The sequence below is a fragment of the Phyllostomus discolor genome, chromosome 4 (assembly GCF_004126475.2).
Source record: "Phyllostomus discolor isolate MPI-MPIP mPhyDis1 chromosome 4, mPhyDis1.pri.v3, whole genome shotgun sequence".
Classification (NCBI taxonomy): domain Eukaryota; kingdom Metazoa; phylum Chordata; class Mammalia; order Chiroptera; family Phyllostomidae; genus Phyllostomus; species Phyllostomus discolor.
Genome location: NC_040906.2, coordinates 67,771,229 through 67,792,591, shown reverse-complemented (window position 1 = coordinate 67,792,591; position 21,363 = coordinate 67,771,229). Strand labels below are relative to the sequence as shown.

General features: G+C 38.9%; 1 protein-coding gene across 5 annotated transcripts in view; it reads left to right on the top strand.

Moving 5' to 3' along the window:
• Positions 1-21,363, top strand: part of FMNL2 (formin like 2) — a 303,140-nt gene that overhangs the window by 212,219 nt on the left and 69,558 nt on the right. For 4 of the 5 annotated variants that reach the window (XM_028510859.2, XM_028510862.2, XM_036023472.1 and 1 more), the window contains exons 5-6: positions 610-693; positions 3,749-3,901. In XM_028510859.2, coding sequence (XP_028366660.1) covers positions 610-693; positions 3,749-3,901 — 237 coding nt within the window. The remainder of the gene's footprint in view (positions 1-609; positions 694-3,748; positions 3,902-21,363) is intronic. The other variant, XM_036023474.1, reaches the window with a different exon arrangement.

Here is a 21,363-nt window from a genome sequence, read left to right as displayed (position 1 = left end):
CGTCTCAACTCTGACTATGGTATGCGGTGTCTGCAACTTCTTTAAAGGTTATAACATTCATGGAAAAAATTAAACAAATCATCCCTATTGAATTTCCAGAAGCCCATAAACACTGGTCTCTCATTGGCCAGTTTAGTGTTTTCTGCAGCTTAGTGTGGCAAGACAGGGCTGAACGTGGATTTGGACCCATGCCTGGATTTTAGCAGTTATGTAGTCGTGTCCCCAGTCCGCCTTGTTCCCCATGCAGTCTTGGCCCCGTTAGCCAGCAGGCTGTGGATCGATTATGGTGGAAAAAGTACATTAAACAAGTTCCTTTTTTAAGAAAGTTTTTTATGGGTTATCTTAAGCCTCTTAAGCACTAAAATGCAAAGAAAGCACACATATACCTTTTGCCCCCTGTTCTCATACATTGAAATGTTGTGGTTTTCCTCGTTGCTGGATCTAAAAGCTCCTGCCTCCTGTGATAGAGTCTGGGCATCCTCACACCATATTTCCTTTCAGGCAATGCATGCTTGTGGTAGAAAAACAAAAGTTTTCATTGTGGCTTTTCATGACTGAGCATGTGATAAATGTCTCCAATAAATTTTTCTTTTTTGTTTTTTTAAATAGATGGGTCAGAGAGTTTTTGAATGAAGAAAACAAAGGCCTTGATGTTCTAGTGGAGTATCTGTCATTTGCACAGTACGCAGTAACGTAAGTAAAACTTAGCTTGTTTCTTTTGAATTTTATGTGGTCGTAGACGATGCAGCTCAGTGCTACAGTTGTACACTGCACTGACGGGAGAAAGCAGAAACAGATGTAGTGTGGCTTAAGGAGGTTTGTTTCTATTCAAATAACCAAAAGCATGTCACGTAATTGTTATTAGAAATGCTTTTAAGGCAGAAATAAAACAGTGGAGTAAAAATTACCCTTAGAGCAGTCCTTGTTTTAAAAAGAACTACTTTATTTAGTGCTCAAGTTACATGTATCCATATGGTAGTGTACTCTGGTACTTACTGAAAGCGTAGATGATACATTGTTGAGTGAATAAAGCAAGGTACAGAAGAACACCTCCCTTTTTATTTCTTTTTTTTAATTTAATCATTGTTCAAGTACAGTTTTCTCCCTTTTACTCTCACTCCAGCCCACCCACCCAACCCTCCCCACTTCCCTCCCATTACCACCCTCCCCCTAGTTTTTGTCCATGAGTCCTTTAAATTTGTTCCTGTAGACCCTACCCATTCTCCCCTGAAACCTTTTTCTTAAAAAATTACATATATATGTACATTTGTCTATGCTAATAAAGGCAGAAATAGATACTAAACTGGAGTAAGGGTAAAATGAGAGGCTTGTTCTTTTTACTTTACATGTATTTGTATTGTTTTGATTTACCTGTCATAAAGGTGAAATAAACTGGAGCCAAACAGGAAAAAGATTAACTTAACCTAGTTTTCATTAATTTATAAAATTTTCCCATTTGCTTTACTTTTCGAAAGATTTACAACAGGAATGAGAAGTGTACATTTGAATGAGATACTCTCTTCTCCATCCACATTTCCTCCTTTAATCAGAAAATATTTCTGCATCCACAGATATACTCTCACACAGATAGAGGAAATAATATTGTATTTTTAATTCGACTGGGAGACATTTTGGCTCAGGTGGTATTTTTTTCCCTTTTGTAAGCAGTAACTTGTTTTTTATATTGCCTCACTCCAGTAAAGTCCCAGGACCTAACCAGATGCTGTCTTATCATCCTCATCGTTTCCTTGAGAATTTGCGAGGAGAAAGCTACAATCATACCTACCTTGTGGATGCAGAAATCAAAGTATTAACTGAAATGGGCTCGATGAGTTTCAGTCTTGATAACTCCTGTATATTATATGGAATAGAGTAAGAAGAACCAAAAGACAAATTCTTCTCTTCCTGAGAAATTGTCCTCTGAAATATAATCCTAGTTTTTATAGCATAGTCTTCTAAAAGTTGTCTCTTATCTCCATTATGTCAAAACTGCCTATCTCCCATTACACTGATTATGATGATAAACCAATAATATTGCCCTGTTGCATATTTTAAAATCTGGAGGAATAGTCATGGAATTGAGGAAGGGCTAGGAAACCTCAGGAATGATGAAGAGAATGGCGTGCTCCATGTGACATGTGTTTGCTGTGATTCGGCTCTTTCCCTGTGTCACAGAAAGCCAACGGGACATGGTGCTGCCACCTCCAGGGCGTGCCTCTTGTGTGCAGCAGGAGATCAGACCAACAAACATCAGAACTCACAGCTTTTGCTTCCCAGTCTTCTACTTTTTTTTTGCATTAGCTTTACATTTTTTCCTGATTAGTTTTTTTTTTTTTTTGCATAACTTAGAGGAAAAAGTATATATGGGTACAATTTATGTTCTTTCTTGAAACTAATGAGCTGAAAACTGTCCTGTCATTCCTTGGCAAGCAACAGTTTCCTAGCTCGTGTAATGTGAAACAACAGGCTTGTGCTCCATCCCTAAAGCAGAAGCTTTCTCTGAGGAGTTGCTGTCCCTGCCATGTGAGAGCTGGGGATGAGCTGGAGGAACATGAGAGTGCAGAACAGCTGAGTGACATGGGGGCTGCAGAGTGATTCATCGAGAGTATTGAAGACCTGAGTGATCTTGGAATGTCCCCTTGGCTGTCCTTCCCCAATATCAATGATGGGATCTTTTTGATTACTCAGTTCCACTGCCTTTCTGTTCAGCACTGTTTCCTGAATCCTAAGGCATGACAAAATTGTTAGGCTGAGTCAGTGACTTTAGTACACCAGTCTGTGATATCTGGATTAGTACTTAGTAGATGGAGAGCATCACCTAGTTTACAGATGATTGCTCTAACCAAATATTTTATTTTGGCAATCAGACTTCTTATAAAAGTCATACTTTTTTCATAAAAGCATTGCTGTTTCTTCTGAGATAGCTCCCAAGATCTTCCACATGATACTAATTATGGCTGCCTTCTGTTTATTCTCTATCTGATCAGGTGTTGCTTGGTGGAACTATGGGTAGAAGCAATTAATAAAATATTTTTTTGGAGAAAGCAGAGTTACTAACTTTGGGAGGAGAAAATGCATAGAACACAAAGCCTGTCTGTTTAAAAATGCTATTCCTAAAATTATACAAGAATAAGCAACTTAACTTGCCATTTATTCTAACATGGTTAACATGAGTAATAACCTCAAAAAATGTCAAAGAAACAACAGTCCTACTTTAAAGAGCACCACATTGGGAAGAGATTCCAAAATCAAAGCAAATTCATAGGTTTGTGAGTAATGTATCACATATGGTTGGAAAAACACACTTGCCAGCACACTAGGAGCAAATGCTCAGTGAAAATTGATGGGTAGGAATAAATTAGTATAAGCCTCACATATTGACTTGTTAAAGCAAAATGAAGACATCTGTGAGATTCTACTCCCCATCCCCCACCTTCACCTTCCATCTTAGCAATGTTGGCATTTGGCAAGTTAGCGAGTTTCATAGTAAAATACAAATTGTACATCACTATTTAATTTTCACTATTGTTTAACAATTTGCCTGACCCAGTATTTGTCTTTCTGTATTTTCAAAGTCACCTCTGAATCCATAGACATTTTCTCTGTTTCCCTTTTAGTTTACTTTGTTTGCAAAGACTAACCACATTAAGGTGCAGATGTATAAAAGGAAGGAGCAAGGTATGCACACCCATGTGTTTGTGTCAATATGAATCTTTAAGTCTTCTGTGGCATTTCTCTTCTGTTTTAGTTTTGACTTTGAAAGCGTGGAAAGCACTGTGGAGAGCTCGGTGGACAAATCAAAGCCCTGGAGCAGGTCCATCGAGGACCTGCACAGAGGGAGCAACCTGCCCTCCCCCGTGGGCAACAGTGTGTCCCGCTCGGGAAGGCATTCTGCATTGCGGTGAGTTCCTTTAACCAGGAGCGAGGCAAATTTGGTAGGATGCATGGGGACAGCAGTGTCCTTTGCTTCAGTGATGATCTTGGGCTATGTATTCCTGTATCTTGCCACATAGCTTGCATTTTCAGTACTATCAAATGAAAGTTTCTTTAGGAGTTCATGGGATCGTCACTTGGGCTGTACTCTGTAGCATTAAATAGCTTCCAGGAAACATCATTCAGCACAAAGAGAAAATTCTGCTGCCAAATGATACAACAGCAGAGTGGTCTCTATAGCCAATTAAGTTTCTGAGACCAGGGAGATGCTGACATCGTGACTTAGGCTCGGTCTTCTGCGTAGAGACAGCACATTGAGATTTGAGAATCTCAAGAATAGCTTGTTACTTTTTGTGCCCTGAGCCTCCCCGCCTTTCCTCCAGTGGTAGCTCAGCTGTGTGTTCTGTGTGTGTGTGTGGGGGTGTTCTTCGTCACAGGTGTGGAACGCTAGAGTGATTTTTATTAATTTTTATTAGTGAGATGCCGTTAAGCATGTTTCTTTGGTTAGGTGTGCTCAGTTTTCAACTTTCTATTTCCTTCTAAGGATTCCTTTTCTAATCTCTCCTGGTGGAAATACCACCATGTTAAGGCGGGGGCGGGGGTGCTGACCACCTGCACCACTAATGGGGATAACATCACTAAATTGTTTATTCATTCATTCCTACAGTTATTCATTCACTGAAAAATATTTTGAGCTTCTGTAACTTGCCAGGTACTGTACATGGGTGTGTGAATCAAAACTACCTGCCAAGACACAGATATCATCTAGAGCCAGTTCATAAAGCTTTCCACATTCCAGGACTTTAATAAAAGTTCTCTTATTTCGGGCTTGGTCTGGCAAGTGGAGTTTGTTGCTGTAAGTGTTAAAGATCACCATGGTCCTAGGGCATTGTAGCAGAACATATGTATCAGGTCGTTGCTGGCGAATATGTGACTTTCAGGCTTTTCCTATTTGGTGGCCTTTTAATGACCTCCTGTCCCTTTGACTTGGGTTTTGGTCATGGAAAGTTAAAATCTCTGTAATGAAATTCAGTTCCACTGAAGGATTTGATGTTTGAATATGATGCTTCCAGTCAACCTTTCAGAATTTTTGTTTGTTTGTTTAGAAATGCTGAAAATATCAATGGGTTTGGAATGATTCAATAATAATGAAGAACAGTGCTTTAATTCATCTCATGGTATTTGCAATAGGCTGAGGGCTATAAACCTGCACGTCTCCATCAACTTTACATGTGAACAGGGACATATGTGGGCTGATTTGGAAGTTGAGGAGAAAGGTCAGGTGTGCTGAAGAATTCCCTGTTCACCTTAGTACTTGAATGGAAATTCTTATCATTTGTATTGATGTAATTGTAGGTAAGGGATCTAATTGACAAAGTGGATTTTAATTTGTTTTTCCATTATTTCTTACCTAGAAAGTATCATTTATTGACTAACTACCACCTTAACAAGGATTTGTTTTTCTGATTAGTAATTGATTATGCCTGTTTTGTAATTATTAAGACTGTTCATTGAGAGCACATTGTTTCTGTAGAGTGGGAGAGTCAGGAAAATGTGGGGCACATTCCAGGTCCAAGGAGAGTTGTAATCCTGGGCCCTGGAAGGCATGGTACGAGACATCAATTTGTGATTTACTTCATGGTTAGCTCCAGCTAGATTCTGCTAGAATTCATTTTAAACTGGAAAAAGAGACCTAAAGTATAGAGAGATGGACATGATGGAAATGCTTTTCTGAGAAACTCAGGAACTATATGGCATCTCTGGTTGGCAGGTGTGCTTGAAGATGACCAGCTAAGAAACCAGGATCACATTCTTCTGTTTTGTGTTTGACTAGCTTCAAGCTCAGGAACAGAACATTGGAATTTCCTTCATAGGTTCTAGTCACTCAACAGTATCAATATTAGCTTTCATGCTACTTTTTGATCTAAAGCTTAGATTTTTATTTTTAAAAAAACAATGTGTATCAATGATATTCCAGCTCTTGTGGTTCATCGATTTCTGCCTGGATTCAAATTATTTGGTCATTTGATAGCATCTGTGACTTATAAAAACAGCAATCAGAAGTACACACATATAGTACATGTTGCTTTTCATATACCCAAAGATTGTTTACATTTTTTTCTCTTCCTCCTTCTTCCTCTCTCCCCTTTTTCTGCTCCCCACACTTCTTCCACTTTTTGGCTTTCTTTTATTGCCCTTCTTTTTCATTCTGCCATCTCATTTCTGATTGTCTTCTCTTCTACTTTGTCCTTTCTGTCCCTACTGTCTCCTCTTCTTCCGGCTCCTTTCATCTCTTACACCACCACCAGATTGGTTTCTCTGCCTGAGTATCTTCAGCTCAAATGCCACCAGAGCTGCTTCTCTCCCTGTTGCCTCTGGAGCAGCTTCAGTTTACACACTGATGATGAGGCTTCAAACCGGAAAATCTCGTAAGTCATGGGTGAAAGGGACACCCAAGAGAGCTGGTAGTGCATGGTGGCAGGGTGTTGCAGCTGCCCTCCATGTTACAATATGATAACCCCATGGCTCAGTGCCCTCACCCTGTGCTGGATGTGCCCACTGCCTTTTAAACTGTGATACGCTCTGTTATCATATTATGATTTCTCATTAAGAATTCAAACCTTCACAGTATATTATATATATCTTTTACTATTGCAGGGGTTTTTTTTTTAAGGAAAAGGATATTAATTTATGTTCTATAGAGATGATTTATTCTGGTAGCTTTGTTTGATTTTGGTCCTTATCCCAATATCCAGATAATAATGTAGATTGAATAATCTTATCCTAGATACCACTTGGAAAAAAGGGTGAGTTAAACTTGGAAGAAGAAATGAGATTTTAAGAAATGTAAAACACTTTTAAATGGGGCTTGATTAAAGAAAAAAGGAAAAACACTGTTTTTAAACAAAATTCTAATGTTGATGCACACTCTCCTCTTTGTATTCAGACTTTATTTTTTAACTGTTTAATATGGATTAAGCATTTTATGACATGACATTCACCCAAGTTGTATCAACTGTTAGATTCTACATTTTCATACATTTGTCCGCTTGACCAGTGGTGAAAATGACACCGATGCAGTAGAGACGTGGATTGTGCTGTTCTGTAAACTTAGAGCTGGTGGGCCCTTCAGGTAGGACAGACTTCTGTTCATGTGACCGCAGATCTAGCTAAATCAAATGATGCTTCAGTGCACACATCTACTGTATGTGCGTGCTCTATTTTTGAAGACAAAGATTGCATTACTTCAGATGCAAGAGAAAGCAATTTCTAATATTAAAGAATGTCATGGTTAATGCCATTGGACTTAAGTAAGCAGTGACATAGACAATAAATAAGTGTTCTGAGTTTTTAAAGAAAGAGGTGGGACACCAAGAGCCTGTAGGGTGGTGCCGGGTTTAAACTGGGACTCTGGGTGACAGCCAGAGTTGGTTTTCAGGGTGAGGACGGCTGTTCCCCGCAGAGGTGAAGTGAAAGAGGATGAGAGGACCAAAGCCTTACAGCAGAGCTCAGTGTGTTGGGAGAGAGAGGAGAACCTGTCTTTTGTGGGACAGAGGCTTTGTGATGGGGGCGGAGGGCTGCCTGATGGAGAGCTGGGTAGTAGACACACAAAGTTGGTAGGTCACCTGACTGACCTTTCCCACTGTGGTGAGGAGACCAAGATCCACATTGCCTTTAAGATATTAACTCCTATTAATATTTCTTCCTAAGATTCCTCAGAACAAATTTCACTGGTTTTTCTGATATTATTAACTTCATGGAATGGCATTTCATGAATAGTCATCATCTGACTCTTTACCACCTATATGCATAGTGGATTTATGTGAAGAAATGAAGAGTTCACATTTGGATCCTTGTTTGTACATCTTAATATAGTAATCTCATTCTTGGCAATGTTTTTTAGGGGATTTTTAAAAGTATTTAAAAATGGGCACGAAGATACAGATAGTGTTGTTACAGTTTTTATTGGTAGTGGCAGGGAAGCTTTTTTTGAGTGTCCACTGCATGCCAGGCACTGCTCTAAGAGCCTTCTGTGATTTACTGCTCACAGTGCTCTGTGGGATAGCTCCTCTTACCATCCCTACGAGGAAACTGAGTTCTTGAGTCACTGAGCAACTTGTGTGGGATCAAACAGTAACTAAAGGAGGTGGCATTTGAAGTAATGTGGCCAACCCCAACCTCTATACCACATTTTCCTGCCTGTTTATTTATAAGATGATTCCTCCCTCTAGTAAATATAATGTTTTCATATCAGGGTGTCTGCATGTCCTTCGTTCAGTTGTCCCCTGTTCTTAATGGGCTTTTTGCCCCTTCCAAGAAAATGTGACATTTTCTACTTCACACAAAGGTGTCAACTAAGCTAGTGGAGACCCTGATCAATATGCCGTAATATTTTTATAGCTATTAGAAAATAAGTTCATATAGAAATGTATTTTCTAAACAAATGACAAGACCAATAGTTCTATATTTATATAATTTTATTTTCACTTATTTGCAAATGCAAAGACATTAAAAGGAAAGTTCATTAAATGAAAACAGTGACTTCTTTTTATCAATGGGGAGAATATGTGTGAACTTTCTTTTCAAATTTTTGTTTTTATTGTGTTTATCATGATGTAAAATACATATACTAAGTACCCATGAATCAAGTAGGCAGAGACCACATGATAAAGCCTGCAAATGGTGAAGCTGGCTTTCCCCTGGGAGGCAGTGGGGTGGGAAATCACGCGAGGTGGATGGTCTTTGCAGGTGAGTAGGGTTTGGGGAATGCTCGGGAAGTTGACTGGAGGAAACGCTTGTGAGGCAGCTGGCACTCAGAGCTACACACAAAGAATCTGAAACTTAGAACGTAGAGCAAATATAAAAACATTTGAAAACTGACTTGGTGGTCAAAGAGGTAAAAAAAAGAAAAAGGAAGGAAGGAAGGAAGGAAAGAAAAAGAAAGAAAGAAAGAAAGAAAGAAAGAAAGAAAGAAAGAAAGAAAGAGAGAAAGAAAGAAAGAAAGAAAGAAAGAAAAGAGAGTTTTGTGTATGATTGAATAGAAGAAATAGAACCACTAATGAAAACAGGAAAGTCATAATCCAGAAGGGATCTTAAATGTCCTTTAGTCCAACTTTGTATTGTTGATGAGGCACCTGAGACCCAACTCTCAAACCTTGTTCTTCAAGGAGTTACCTAGCTCCTGCGACCCTGTTTCCATGTACAGACTAATGACCCATGTGGTTTTTTGGCCTTTATGACAATAAGTACTGCTGTTCATAGCAGTTTTCCTGATCTCTGTGTAACAGTGATCCTATTTAAAGATATGGGAACACCAACTTTGTACCAGTTTGCTTATAAAGTAAGGGGTGTTCTAGAAGAGTTGTACTCTTTTAGGCTCTTACAAGTTCTTTTATTTTGATAATTATCATTTACCTTCAGTTTTAATTGTTGGGGGTTGGAGAAATCATCTAACCTATTAAACTCTTATAGTATCACATAAAAAAGATCTTTGAATTTGATAGTTAAAAGCTTAATCACTTTTTATCTTGATTCATAATATGGAGGTTGAACTCAGTTTTGTTAATTTTCCAGTTTATATAAATTAGGAATGTAATATCTGAAATGATCATCACTCTCTTTCCTCTTCCCTTTTCTCCCAAATTATACAAAATCAACTCAGATCTTTTATAGTCCTTATTATTGAGAATTGTCATCTGTATGTTATTCTACAAGTGTCTCCTTAACTATTTATTTTAAATCTTTTCTGTGGGAGGATATTGAAGAATCCAATCTATTCCCATAGACGCCAATTTAAATGGGGAGAAAACCACAAAGGAAAATATCTTTAAAAATTATTCTCATTAGATGAGATAGCAGATGTTGATTAAAATGTTCATTAACACTTAATTTAGAAAGATAAGGAGTAGAGGGGAAAAAGGCATAACGAGGAGACAGTCATCAGAGGAAACACCCAGGTTTCATTTTTGAGGGAGGAAAAATGTTGAAGATATTCCTTGACCTGGTGAAAATCTGAGGATGTAGAAAATGAAATAACCATCTATAAAATAAAGACTTTCCAAATTTGCAGACTTTACAAAAATAGCCTGTAATTACAAACTTTCAGTTTTACTTCTTGGCACAGTGTAAGCAGAAATAACTGAAAGTGTTGGGTTGTTGTATTTCTTTATTTATTTGAAGTTGCAAAAAGAAGTTTCCTTGGGTTAAGAATGTGCATTCCAAGTATTCGGCTTGGAGTTTATTTTAATGTCCCTGCTAGTGAAAATGGTGACAACTTTAATTATACATAGCTTATGGGTGTACTATACTGACAGATTTGTCCAGCATTTCCCACTATGAGTTTAAGTTCACTTTATTTTATCTTTGATCCAATCAAAAGCCAACTGAAAGAGACTATGTGGAAGTGGACAAACAAGACACCCAGCCAGTGCATTGTAGGGGAGCTGTCTCTGAGATTTTCAGGTCAGTGGAGATGATAGGGTCTAGGATCTGCCTCACATGTTGTGGGGTTAAATTAACAATTCCTGTAAAGTAGGTGGTTTCATCAGCAAGATTTATTGTACTTAATGTTGTGGAGGGTGCTTTGCCAAGTTCTGAGGATATAGAATGATACATTTGTATTTGTATATGATTTATGACTGATATAGGACTTGTTCATACTTACTGTCTTATATCTTCATAAGATCTTCAGGAGGTAGTCAAGGATTATTAGCCTCATTTACAGGTGAGGAAGCTGATGCTCAGAGAAGTCATCCATAGCTAGTAAGTGACAGAGCCAGGATTTGTAATCAGAGCTCTTGACTTATTTCTACTGTTACAGTGTCTTTACAATTTGATTGAGAAAAAGTGTATATATGTTTGGGGGTGCTCGTGCATGTCCAAACTAACATGTTAAGTGTCATATGAGTATAACCAAAACTAACTATATGGAACTTTAGAGGCGAGAGTGAACAACAAATTCTACAAAAGATTCATAATGTGGCCTGGATATGAAATAACAGTGAGTAAGACTTGGAGGGGTGACTAGGAAAGGAGAGGAGCAGAGAGGGTGGTATGAGTGGCAGTTCAGTGGTAAGACTGCAAGGTTTGTCTAGGAAACAACGAATACATTAGTTTGCCTGGAAGTTGTTCAGAGCCAGCTTATGCAGTTGTTTGAAAGCCAGGTTATTTGAATTGTAATTTTAGTTCACTGGCAATGATTTACTGAAGGGTTATGAAAAGAGGAGATAATTTGGGATAACCGAAATCTTTCTATCTAAAGGTCACGGGAGATACATAGATTTGTTGCACACTTCACTTAGGGATACATCCTGACTCATTAGCCACTCAATAGCAAATGACTTTGTCAAAGAGACTACAATGAAAAATCAGAAAATTAAGACTAATAATGGCTCTCCATTCATATGATGAAAGAGTGTTCATTCACTTACTCTATTCAGAAAGGATGTACTGAGACCTTTATATTTATGGGGTCTGTTCTAGATGTCATTTGGTCCTATAATGGGAAATGTAGATGAATAGAAAATTTTAATAACTATAAAAAAGTTTCATTAGTAGTTTTGTATACTTTTCTCTCTCTGTCTCTATCTCCCTTTACCCCCACTTGAACTATCTGGATTCAACTCTATAAGCTCTATTTCTTTCGGCTATATAGAGTGCCAGAAAAGGGCTTGGCTCATTTATTTTAGCATCATATATTTTATGAGTTTAAATGATAGAAAAAATATGCCCAAAGTAACGTCATGTCTGAAGGGTAAGAAAGAAGAAACTTAAAACCCTATATCTTGGTCACATAGTATCAGCCCAGACTTTGGAACCATAAAAGACTAGTACAATTATGCCAACTTATGTGACATACCCAGTTGGCATTGCATTGCAGTTGGGCTGAATACTTATATTAGCTTTCAAGGTAGTTTTAATTACTGTTCTTTATTTACAGGTAGATATTAGTTTGATGTTCAAATAGGTAGACTGTTTGAAAATTCTTTTTGTAAGAGAAAAAAATATACTTTTTCTTTTTTTTGTTGCTGTTAGAACCTAGAAATTAGAAATCTCACAAATGTTGGCATGGAAGCTTCACAGGAAAGTTTGGAAACTACGTCCCCTCCTTTTTCTTTTTTTTTTTTGGCCAGACTCCGAGAGGGCCTGATTAGGTCGGTTCAGGAAATGTTCATGGAAGATTCTGCAGTAATATATTGTCTGTGGTTAATATAAGCTCAGAGGGAGAGGCAGATATGCCCATAATCCACATCCAAGAAAATGTCCAGCAGGCTCTCCCTCTGTCTTGAACATGCTCATGCTTTTACCCCCTCTTCTTCCCCCAGGCGCACTTTCTGTGCCTTTCCTTCTCCAAAGCTCCAAGGGCCCTTCTTTTGCTCCCATAACTTGTTTCCTGAGCCCATGCAGCCCACTGGCTCACTGCTTCCATGCTTACTTCTTCTACCTCTGTAACTCTCTAAATACACTTTTGCTTGTAAAAGAAAATAAAGAAATGTCTAAATGTCACCCATATATTGTCGTAAGCATTCGTTAAGACAAGACATATGCTTAAACATATGTTAAGACAATATATGGGTGATCTGACTTATTTCAAGGCATCACTGGGTGAATAGCAGCTTCCATTTATTTGGGTTTACTGTTTAGTGCTTTGCAGATGTAGATCTCTGAACAAAATCCAGTACATGATCACATCTAGCTTTTGCTCAGGAGTTGTGTCTTTTATCTTGTACTCCCAGAATCATCATTGACATATTATTTATCATTTATTCTTAAATTTAGCACCATTGTTTTCTTAATGTACCGATATTATTTATTTTTATTTTTTTAACTATATTTTTTCATTATGCTATTACAGTTGTCCCATTTTCCCCCCTTTATTCCCCTCTGCCCTGTACACCCCTCCCACCCACTCCCTTGTTTTCGTTCATGTCCATGGGTCTTACATGTAAGTTATTTGGTATCTACATTTCTTACTCTATTCTTAACCTCCCCCCATTTTCTACCCACCATTTATGCCACTTATTCTCTGTATACCTTTCCCCCCTTTCCCTTTTCACTCCCCTGCTGATAACCCTCCATGTGATCTCCCATTTCTCTTATTCTGTTCCTGTTATAGTCATTTGCTTAGTTTGTGTTTGTGTTTGTTTTTAGGTTCAGTTGTTAATAACTGTGAGTTTGTTGTCATTTTACTGTTCATATTTTTTATCTTCTTTTTCTTAGATAAGTCCCTTTAACATTGTATGTAATAAGGGTTTAGTGATGATGAACTCCTTTAACCTGACCTGATCTGGGAAGCACTTTATCTACCCTTCCATTCTAAATGATAGCTTAACTGGATAGAGTCATCTTGGATGTAAGTCCTTGCCTTTAATGACTTTGAATACTTTTTTCCAGCCCCTTCTTGCCTGCAAGGTTTCTTTTGAGAAATCCACTGATAGTCTAACGGAAACTCCTTTGTAGGTTACTGTCTCCTTTTCTTTTGCTGCTTTTAAGATTCTGTCCTTCTCTTTAATCTTGGCTAATGTAATTATGATGTGCCTTGGTGTGTTCCTCCTTGGGTCCAACTTCTTTGGGAGTCCCTGAACTTCCTGGGCTTCCTGGAAGACTATTTCCTTTGCCAGATTGGGGAAGTTCTCCTTCATGATTTGTTCAAATAAGTTTTCCATTTCTTGCTCTTGCTCTTCTCCTTCTGGCACCCCTATGATTCGGACATTGGAATGTTTAAAGATGTTCTGGAGGTTTCTAAGCCTCTCCTCATTTTTTTGAATTCTTGTTTCTTCATTCTGTTCTGGTTAAATGTTTCTTTCTTCCTTGTGGTCCAAACTGTTGCTTTGAGTCCCAGTTTCCTTCCCATCATTGTTGGTTCCCTGTACATTTTCCTTTATTTCACTTAGCATAGCCTTCATATTTTCATCTAATTTACAACCAAATTCAACCAATTCTGTGAGCATCCTGATTACCAGTGTTTTGAACTGTGCATCTGATAGGTTGGCTATATCTTCGTCACTTAGTTGTATTTTTTTCTGGAGCTTTGATCTGTTCTTTCATTTGGGCTAATTTTTTTTTTTGTCTCAGCACTCCTGTTACTAAGGGGTGGAGCCTTAGGTGGTCACAGGGGCGGGGCAACCCACATCTCTTTGTTGTGATGCTGTATGTGGGGAAGGGTCCTGAGAGGGAACAATGGTGCCTGCTTGGCTCTCTGCCAGATTTCAGTCACTTCCCCCGCTATCCACAAACAAAGTGGGCACTTTTGGTGCTGGTTCCCAGGTGGGTGGGCTTGTGTACATTTTAGGACCCTGTGGGTCTCTCTAATGAACTTTCCTGTGAGGTTGGGAGTTTGTCCTGCTGCTGCCTCAACCCCCACAAGTGTTTTCAATCAGAGGTTTTGAGGCTTTCTTTCTCTGAGCTGGGACCCTGGGTTGCTTGGTCTGTCCTACTCCCCCATTGTGTGCCCCCACTTCATTCATTCACAGGTGAATGTGGGACCGCCCAGCTAGCCACTGCCTCACCGGTCTGTTAGCCACCACCTGGCCACGAGTCCTCTCTGCCTGGCTGCCTGACTCCGCCTCTTCTACTGGTCTAGATGAATATTTCTTCTTTAACTCCTTGGTTGTTGGACTTTCATACAGTTCAATTTTCTGTCAGTTCTGGTTGTTTTTTGTTTTTAAAGTCGTTGTTGTGCTTTTGGTTATGCAAGGAGGCACAGTGTGTCTACTTATGCCTCCATCTTGGCTGGAAGTTGATTTTATTTTTTTTTAATGTGGTTAAAACACTTAACATATGATGTATCCTTTTAGCAAAATTTTCAGTGCACAATTGTTAACTATAGGCACAAGTTTTACAGCAGGTCTGTAGAACTTATTTACCTGGCATAATTGAAACTTTGTACCTATTGATTAGGAACTCCTCATTTCCACTCCCCACCTTCCTTGGCCTCAGCAACCACCATTCTACTCTCTGTTTCTGTGAGTTTGACTATTTTAGGTATCTCATATAAAAAGAATCATACAACATTTGTCTTTATGTAATTGAGTTATTTCACTTAACCTAATGACCCTCAAGGTTCATGCATGTTGCTGCATATTACAGAATTTCTTTCTTTCTTAAGGCTGAATAATATTCTGTTGTATGTATTTACCACATTTTCTTTATTCACTCATCCATTGATAGACATTTACATAGGTTATTTCTACATCTTGGCTGTCATGAATAATGCTGCAATGAGCATGGCAGTGCAAACAGTCTCTTCAGGATCCTGATTTTAGTCCTTTCGGATAGATACTCAGAAGTGACTCAGATCATAGCAATTCTATTTGTAATTTTTTGAGGATCTTTCATATATTCTTTGAAGATTTTATTTACTTATTTGTAGAGAGAGGGAATGGGAGGGAGAAAGAAAGGGAGAGAAACATCAATGTGTGGTTGTCTCTCTCATGTGGCCTACTGGGGACCTGGCCTGCAGCCCAGACATGTGCCCTGACTGGAAATTGAACCAGCAACCCTTTGGTTCTTAAGCTGGCGCTCAATCCACTGAGCGACACCATCCAGGGTCATATATTGTTTTTCATTGTGACTGTATCAATTTACATTCCTACCAACAGTACACAGAAGTTGCCATTTTTCCACAACCCTGCCCACACTTACCTTTTGTGTTTTTGCAAGTGGCCATCCTGACAGGTATGAGGTGTTATCTCATTGTGATTTTGATATGAATTTTTCTGACCAGCAGTGATGAGTATCTTTTTATATTCCTTTTGGCTATTTGTGTGTCTTTGGAAAAATTCTATTCAAGTCCTTAGCCCATGTTTTAATGGGATTACTTAATTTCTTGCTATCGAGTTGTAAGACTTCCTTATGTATTTTGGATATTAACCCCTGGTCAGATATTTGGCAGTATTTTCTCTCATTCCATAGCTTGCTTTTCACCCTAATTTCTTTCTTTCCTTTACCATGCAAACGCTTTTTGGTTTTATATAGTCCTACTTGTATGTTATATTCATAAACATGAGGAACTACTTCAAAATAGCTGTAGTTCCTTTACAATGAGTAGTTAAGGACAACAAAGCAGGAATCTTTAACTGGAACTCCAAGGAGTGTTATACATAATTCAGGCTACTTACATCTTTCTGACAAGAGAGATTCCTATGTATCTAATCTGTAGTCAGGCAGATCTACTGTAGTAGCTACAAGAGGGCTACTTCCCTGGATTTCCTTTGCTGGCCTTGTCATTCTTTTTGCCTTCAGTAATCAGAAATTCAGGTTTTATTTGCCTTGTCGTTTATTAGAATAAGTTGACTGGTTAACATTCATTGATCAATCGTTCTGAAGGGCTTTCAAAACAGAACTGCCTTCTTTTTTTATAGCACCTGCTGCCAGTGCTGTGTAGGGTAAGCTGCTCACCACCTGCTTCTCAGCAAGTTCATTGCCACACATGAGCTTGGTGACTCAGTTGGCAGTTGTCCACAATAGTCCTAAACAGGAAATGTTTTGTGTACGTTGTTTGATTTCATTCATATGTGCAATCTAATGAACAAACTGAACTAACAAGCAAAATGGAGACAGGCTCCTAGATAGCAGGATGACAGCTAAGTGGGGGAGAGTAGAGGGTAGAGAGATTGAACAAAAAGAGAAATGAACTCATGGACCTGGCCAACAGTGTGCTGATTGCAGGGGGAGGGGTTATAAGGGGACTAAATGGTAATGGAAGAAATACAATAAAATTATTAAATTAAAAAAAACAGAAAATAAAGGACATTTATAAAAATTGCCTTGTTTTTTATGCCTTTTAAACTCACACTGACATTGACTTATGATTTCTTTACTTATTTCAGGTATACATAACTACTGGTACATAAAATTAATACAGGTGGTTAGAGTAATTTCTCTTTGGTTTTGATCTCAGGTCAATTTTATAATCTCTTTCCATATTCTCAGAACTTTCTGAATCCCAGTTGGCAGCCTGTCCCAGCTAGTGTCTCATCTTTGAATGCTAGGGTCACATTTGGTTTTGGTTCAGTGCTTGACAAGATAATAGGCAATTCTCAGAGTTAGAGAAGAGGGCCTGAGAAATTTGGCAGTGTCAGTTTCCCTACACAGTTCCTGTGAAAACAGCCCCTTAAAAACCAGGATTTTCTTAAAACTCTTGAGACTTCAAGAAACAGCCCTGAATATCTCTTTGGCATTATTTTTCCTACATATGTCAGGAGCTTCAAAAGTTACACCCAGGGCTGCTTTCAGCCTCTGGGAAACCTCCCTGTCATGTCTGAGCATTTAGAGCCCCAGAGCTCTGCCTGCCCATCTTGGGGAACCGGGGGCCTCAGAATGGCATTTAGATGGTCTGCCCTGGGAGTCCGGGCAGTGGGCTCAACCACTCCATAAGTATTTCATTCCCCTGTTTTTTCCCTCTGGAATTCCAGAGAGTTGTCTTTGACCCCCAAGTCTCAGGGAACCTGCCCAACACACCACAGAGACCTAATTGTTTCAGGACTTTATTAGACCTGTTCCTAGCAACTTGAAGGAATTGTTACACTTCAGAGTGAATGCACTGGGCAGAAAATTATCTCTAAATGGCTGTTATGGGGTGTCAGTGAAAATGGTGGAGTAAGGACCTCATAAATGTTCTCATACATAAAGCCAATGAGAAAACTGTCAAAATATGCCAGAAGCAACTTTTTCAGTACTTTAGAAATTTACGTTTTTCTGCAATCTGGGGAGCATCCATTCAGGAAAAATGAGTGAATCTAAGTAAGAATAGTTAGCTTTGTGGTGTTTTATCTTATGCTATTTGCCTCCCCCGCTCCCTTCCTCTTCAGTTCCACAGCACCCTCGAAAGTCAGTAGCTCCACAATCACAGTGCAGACCGTTGGCCTGGTGGCCAGTGGAAGGGGATGAATGGAGCTGAAGGTCTTCCCAGGCCCCTCCTTGTCCTAGATTAAGCTGTCATGCACCATGAGGTTTGAGAACTACTAGTGAAGAAGCCAATTACAAGTCTCAGTTAAATGTACCATTTAGCTGTTGACAGAGTCTGGGAACACTGAAGACATACTACAGGGACAGGACTGAAGCTCATCTGCCTCAGTTATACACAGGAGACCATGCAGACCCTGGGGCTGCCTGTCATTGGGGCATTTTTAATATACCGCAGTGAACTGGAGGGACAGTCTCCAATCAATTCCAGTAATCTCATAGTAGCTTCAGGGAGGTAATATTATAGTAACTGGTTTTGCTTTGTGTAATTGTGTGACAGCATGTGCCAAGCATATTAGTTTACCAGAGAGGCACCCATACCTCCTCCTGAGTCACCAGCTTACTTCCTGTACAGCTCATGTCTTTGTGGAAAGTGTATTCAGATCGCTAACAGAGGTAGATCACTGCTTGGGAGAGGTGAAGACCGCGTGGCCTGAGGGCTGTGTCACAGAACCTTATCTGCCCTGGTAGAGATTGTATACTGAATTACATTCACTTGTGTTAATGTGATTACGCAACAGCACCTGTACATACAATATTTGGCAGTTATAGCCAGTTTCATTTGAGCCGTTGGAATTTTTAATTGTTGACTAATTGTTGCTGTGATTTCCCAACCCTACAAAGGGGAATCACTGTGACTCATACACCTGGTGGAGATTGGTGGTGCTAATCAGTTACCTTCATCCTGTTTTTAAATAAACTGTTAATCACTGTATTCCAGCTTATTGACATCCACATGGGGATTTATAGCACTGGAGAATAAGAATTTTCAAAGCTTAGTTTTTCTGGTGGTGATACTTGGTTTTTTTGTTACATGTATTGTGGTGGAATTGGCCATGTCGCAGAACCCCTAACCTGTGCTTTATGAGGCTAGATCAGCACCAGCTCAGAGGCCTTCTAGAGAATGTTCCTCATAGTGAATGAAGTGGAGAAAGCATTACAGCCACCTTCCACAGTTAGCCCTCTGTCTGAGGGGGTTGGAACCCTGGACCATCTGCAAGAATTTGTTTCCTATGAAATGTTTATTTCTTTATTTGGAAAGGAATACACATCTATTGTAGTGCATTTAAAATATAGACAGAAATATGCCCTGGCTTGTGTGGCTCAGGGGATTGAATGCTGGCCTGGAAACCAAAGGGTTGCTAGGTTGATTCCCAGTCAGGGAACATGCCTGGGTTGCAGGCCAGGCCCCCCCGTAGGGGGCACAAGAGGCAACCATACATTGATGTTTCTCTCCCTCTCTTTCTCTCTTCCTTCCCCTTTCTCTAAAAATAAATAAATAAAATCTTTTTTAAAAGTATAGACAGAAATAACGAATGGCAGTATTTTGTAGTTTCACTGCTCAAAGAGCCATAAGACAGGCGTGTTTCAAATCTGCACTGGTAATATTTCATGCTCAGTGATGTTCATGGTCATGGCACTTTTTGATACTCATCCCACAATTTGGCCATTCCTTTTATATTTACTTGTTGAATTAGAGCCCCATTTAAAAACAACTTTCATACCTAAAGACAGTTACCAATAGGAGGTCTGTGTTAACTCAATCAAGTCTGGCCTGATTGAGAAAATGTTGACTATAGGAGTATTTTAAGTTAGATGCTTTGCCAAAGAAGTTCTCCTTTGAGAAGGTGTGACTGTCTTCACTCCACTGTATTGTGCTGTTCAGGTGTGTGTATTATTATTGAGTTTATTTCATACATTGGTAATGTATGAAACAGACGGGGTAGGCTGGGGCTGGAGTGTGGACAGAGCATATCATTAATACAAGGACTATCAGATAATAAACATCTATTGCTGCTCAACTAGGTGGTAAGGCCTTGAGGGCCAAAACAACATCTTTATCCTTCATGTTCCCTTAGCAACTTAGCAGAGTCTAGCATAAACAGTAGATGCTTAAAACCAACTCTGGGGCTTCAACAAGAGGTTCAGGTTGATTTTCTGTGGCTGGTAGAGAGCACCAGAGGCTAGTTCTTCTAGATCACTCACGTTGTCCAGGTGTCCTTGTTGTGGTGAAGTGACTGCGTCTATTGTTAGTTCTAACTTGGTTGATATTTTGGAGTCAATTTGGGGGAATCTATTAAAACTAGATCCACAGGAATAGGTTTTTTTTGGGGGGGGGGGGTAGTATCATTGTTGTGCTTTGCAGCTGCATTTAAAACCTGTCCAAAAAGGAAAAAGGTATAATAAGTTACTCAGATGATAAAGCAAATAAACTAAGTATCTTATTGTATAGATTGTCAAATTCAATACAATGTGAATGCAGAAGAGTAGGTTGATGTACATGCTAACCTGTAGCACAGTCCCTGAAATCTAGCCTTGGAGATTTAAGGTGACCCTAAACTAAGTCCTTTGCAAATATTGTATTTGCAGAGGTAAAGAGTTGTGACATTAATCAGGGTACATTTACTTAATGGCAGAAAATTCTTCTAGAATGAGTATTTCAAAATATAGTATACTGCAAAATTTCCTATTAAGCTAGAAAATGCGTACTTTCCTGGTAAGTGATATAGGATAAATAATTCAAAAAGAAAACTTTGTTTACCAAGTGGATGGACCACTGTGTTCTGAAGAAGATGCTCAGGTGCTACTACTGTTCTCAGCAAACTAAGCCTTAACCGTGCATGGGGCAGTAATTACTGGGGGGTAGGGAGAGCAACACCTGTGTAGGACAGGATGGCAGGATGCGAACATTTGACAAGGAGCCTGTCAGCACAGATGGCTATAGGAAGTGGACAGGTTGTCACTGAGTCAAGTTGAGAAGCATCTTGTAGAAAGCGACTGCCCTGAATCCCAGTGAGATGTGGGGTCTGGTCTGGTCTCCTTTCATCTCTTTTCTTCCTTCTATTTGCTCTGAGGATCTAACTTTTGGGGCTTAAGTTTTCTCACCTGTATCAGGAAAGGTTGGTGTAAGGGGCATCACAGATCTTGTTCAGCTGTCATCACTCTGATTCTTGTTCTTACTGGTTGTGGTGGTGGTGTTCTGTATTGTAATACTGTGATTTGAGTACAAGTGCAAATGTTGCCATTAATATCTAAATAAACCAAAAATTGGAAAAAAAATTTAGATTAAATACAATGCTTTAGTAAAAAGCTTTTAGCTCTGTTGCTTTTAACCATAGACTAGTATTAATAAAGACAATACATTGTTTTTATTTATTGATATCTTATATTGTATATTTTCTGAGCTTCTTAATATTGATAAATATCATGTGCTATTTCATATTAAATATATTTTAAATGTTGGTCCAGAGTATCTATTTGAGATTAACCATCTACAGCAAGAAGTTTTTGTGTTAATATTTAGTAAATAGAATACTCTTCTAATGAATCAATTTTTGCTTATTTCTGCAAATGATGACAAAGACATTTTGGCTTTTTAGAGTCTTGTTACCATGTAGCCGAAGGATTAGATTAGTAAATAAAAGTAAGGAAGCTGCTGTGTTACTTTGCATCTGTTAGGAAACA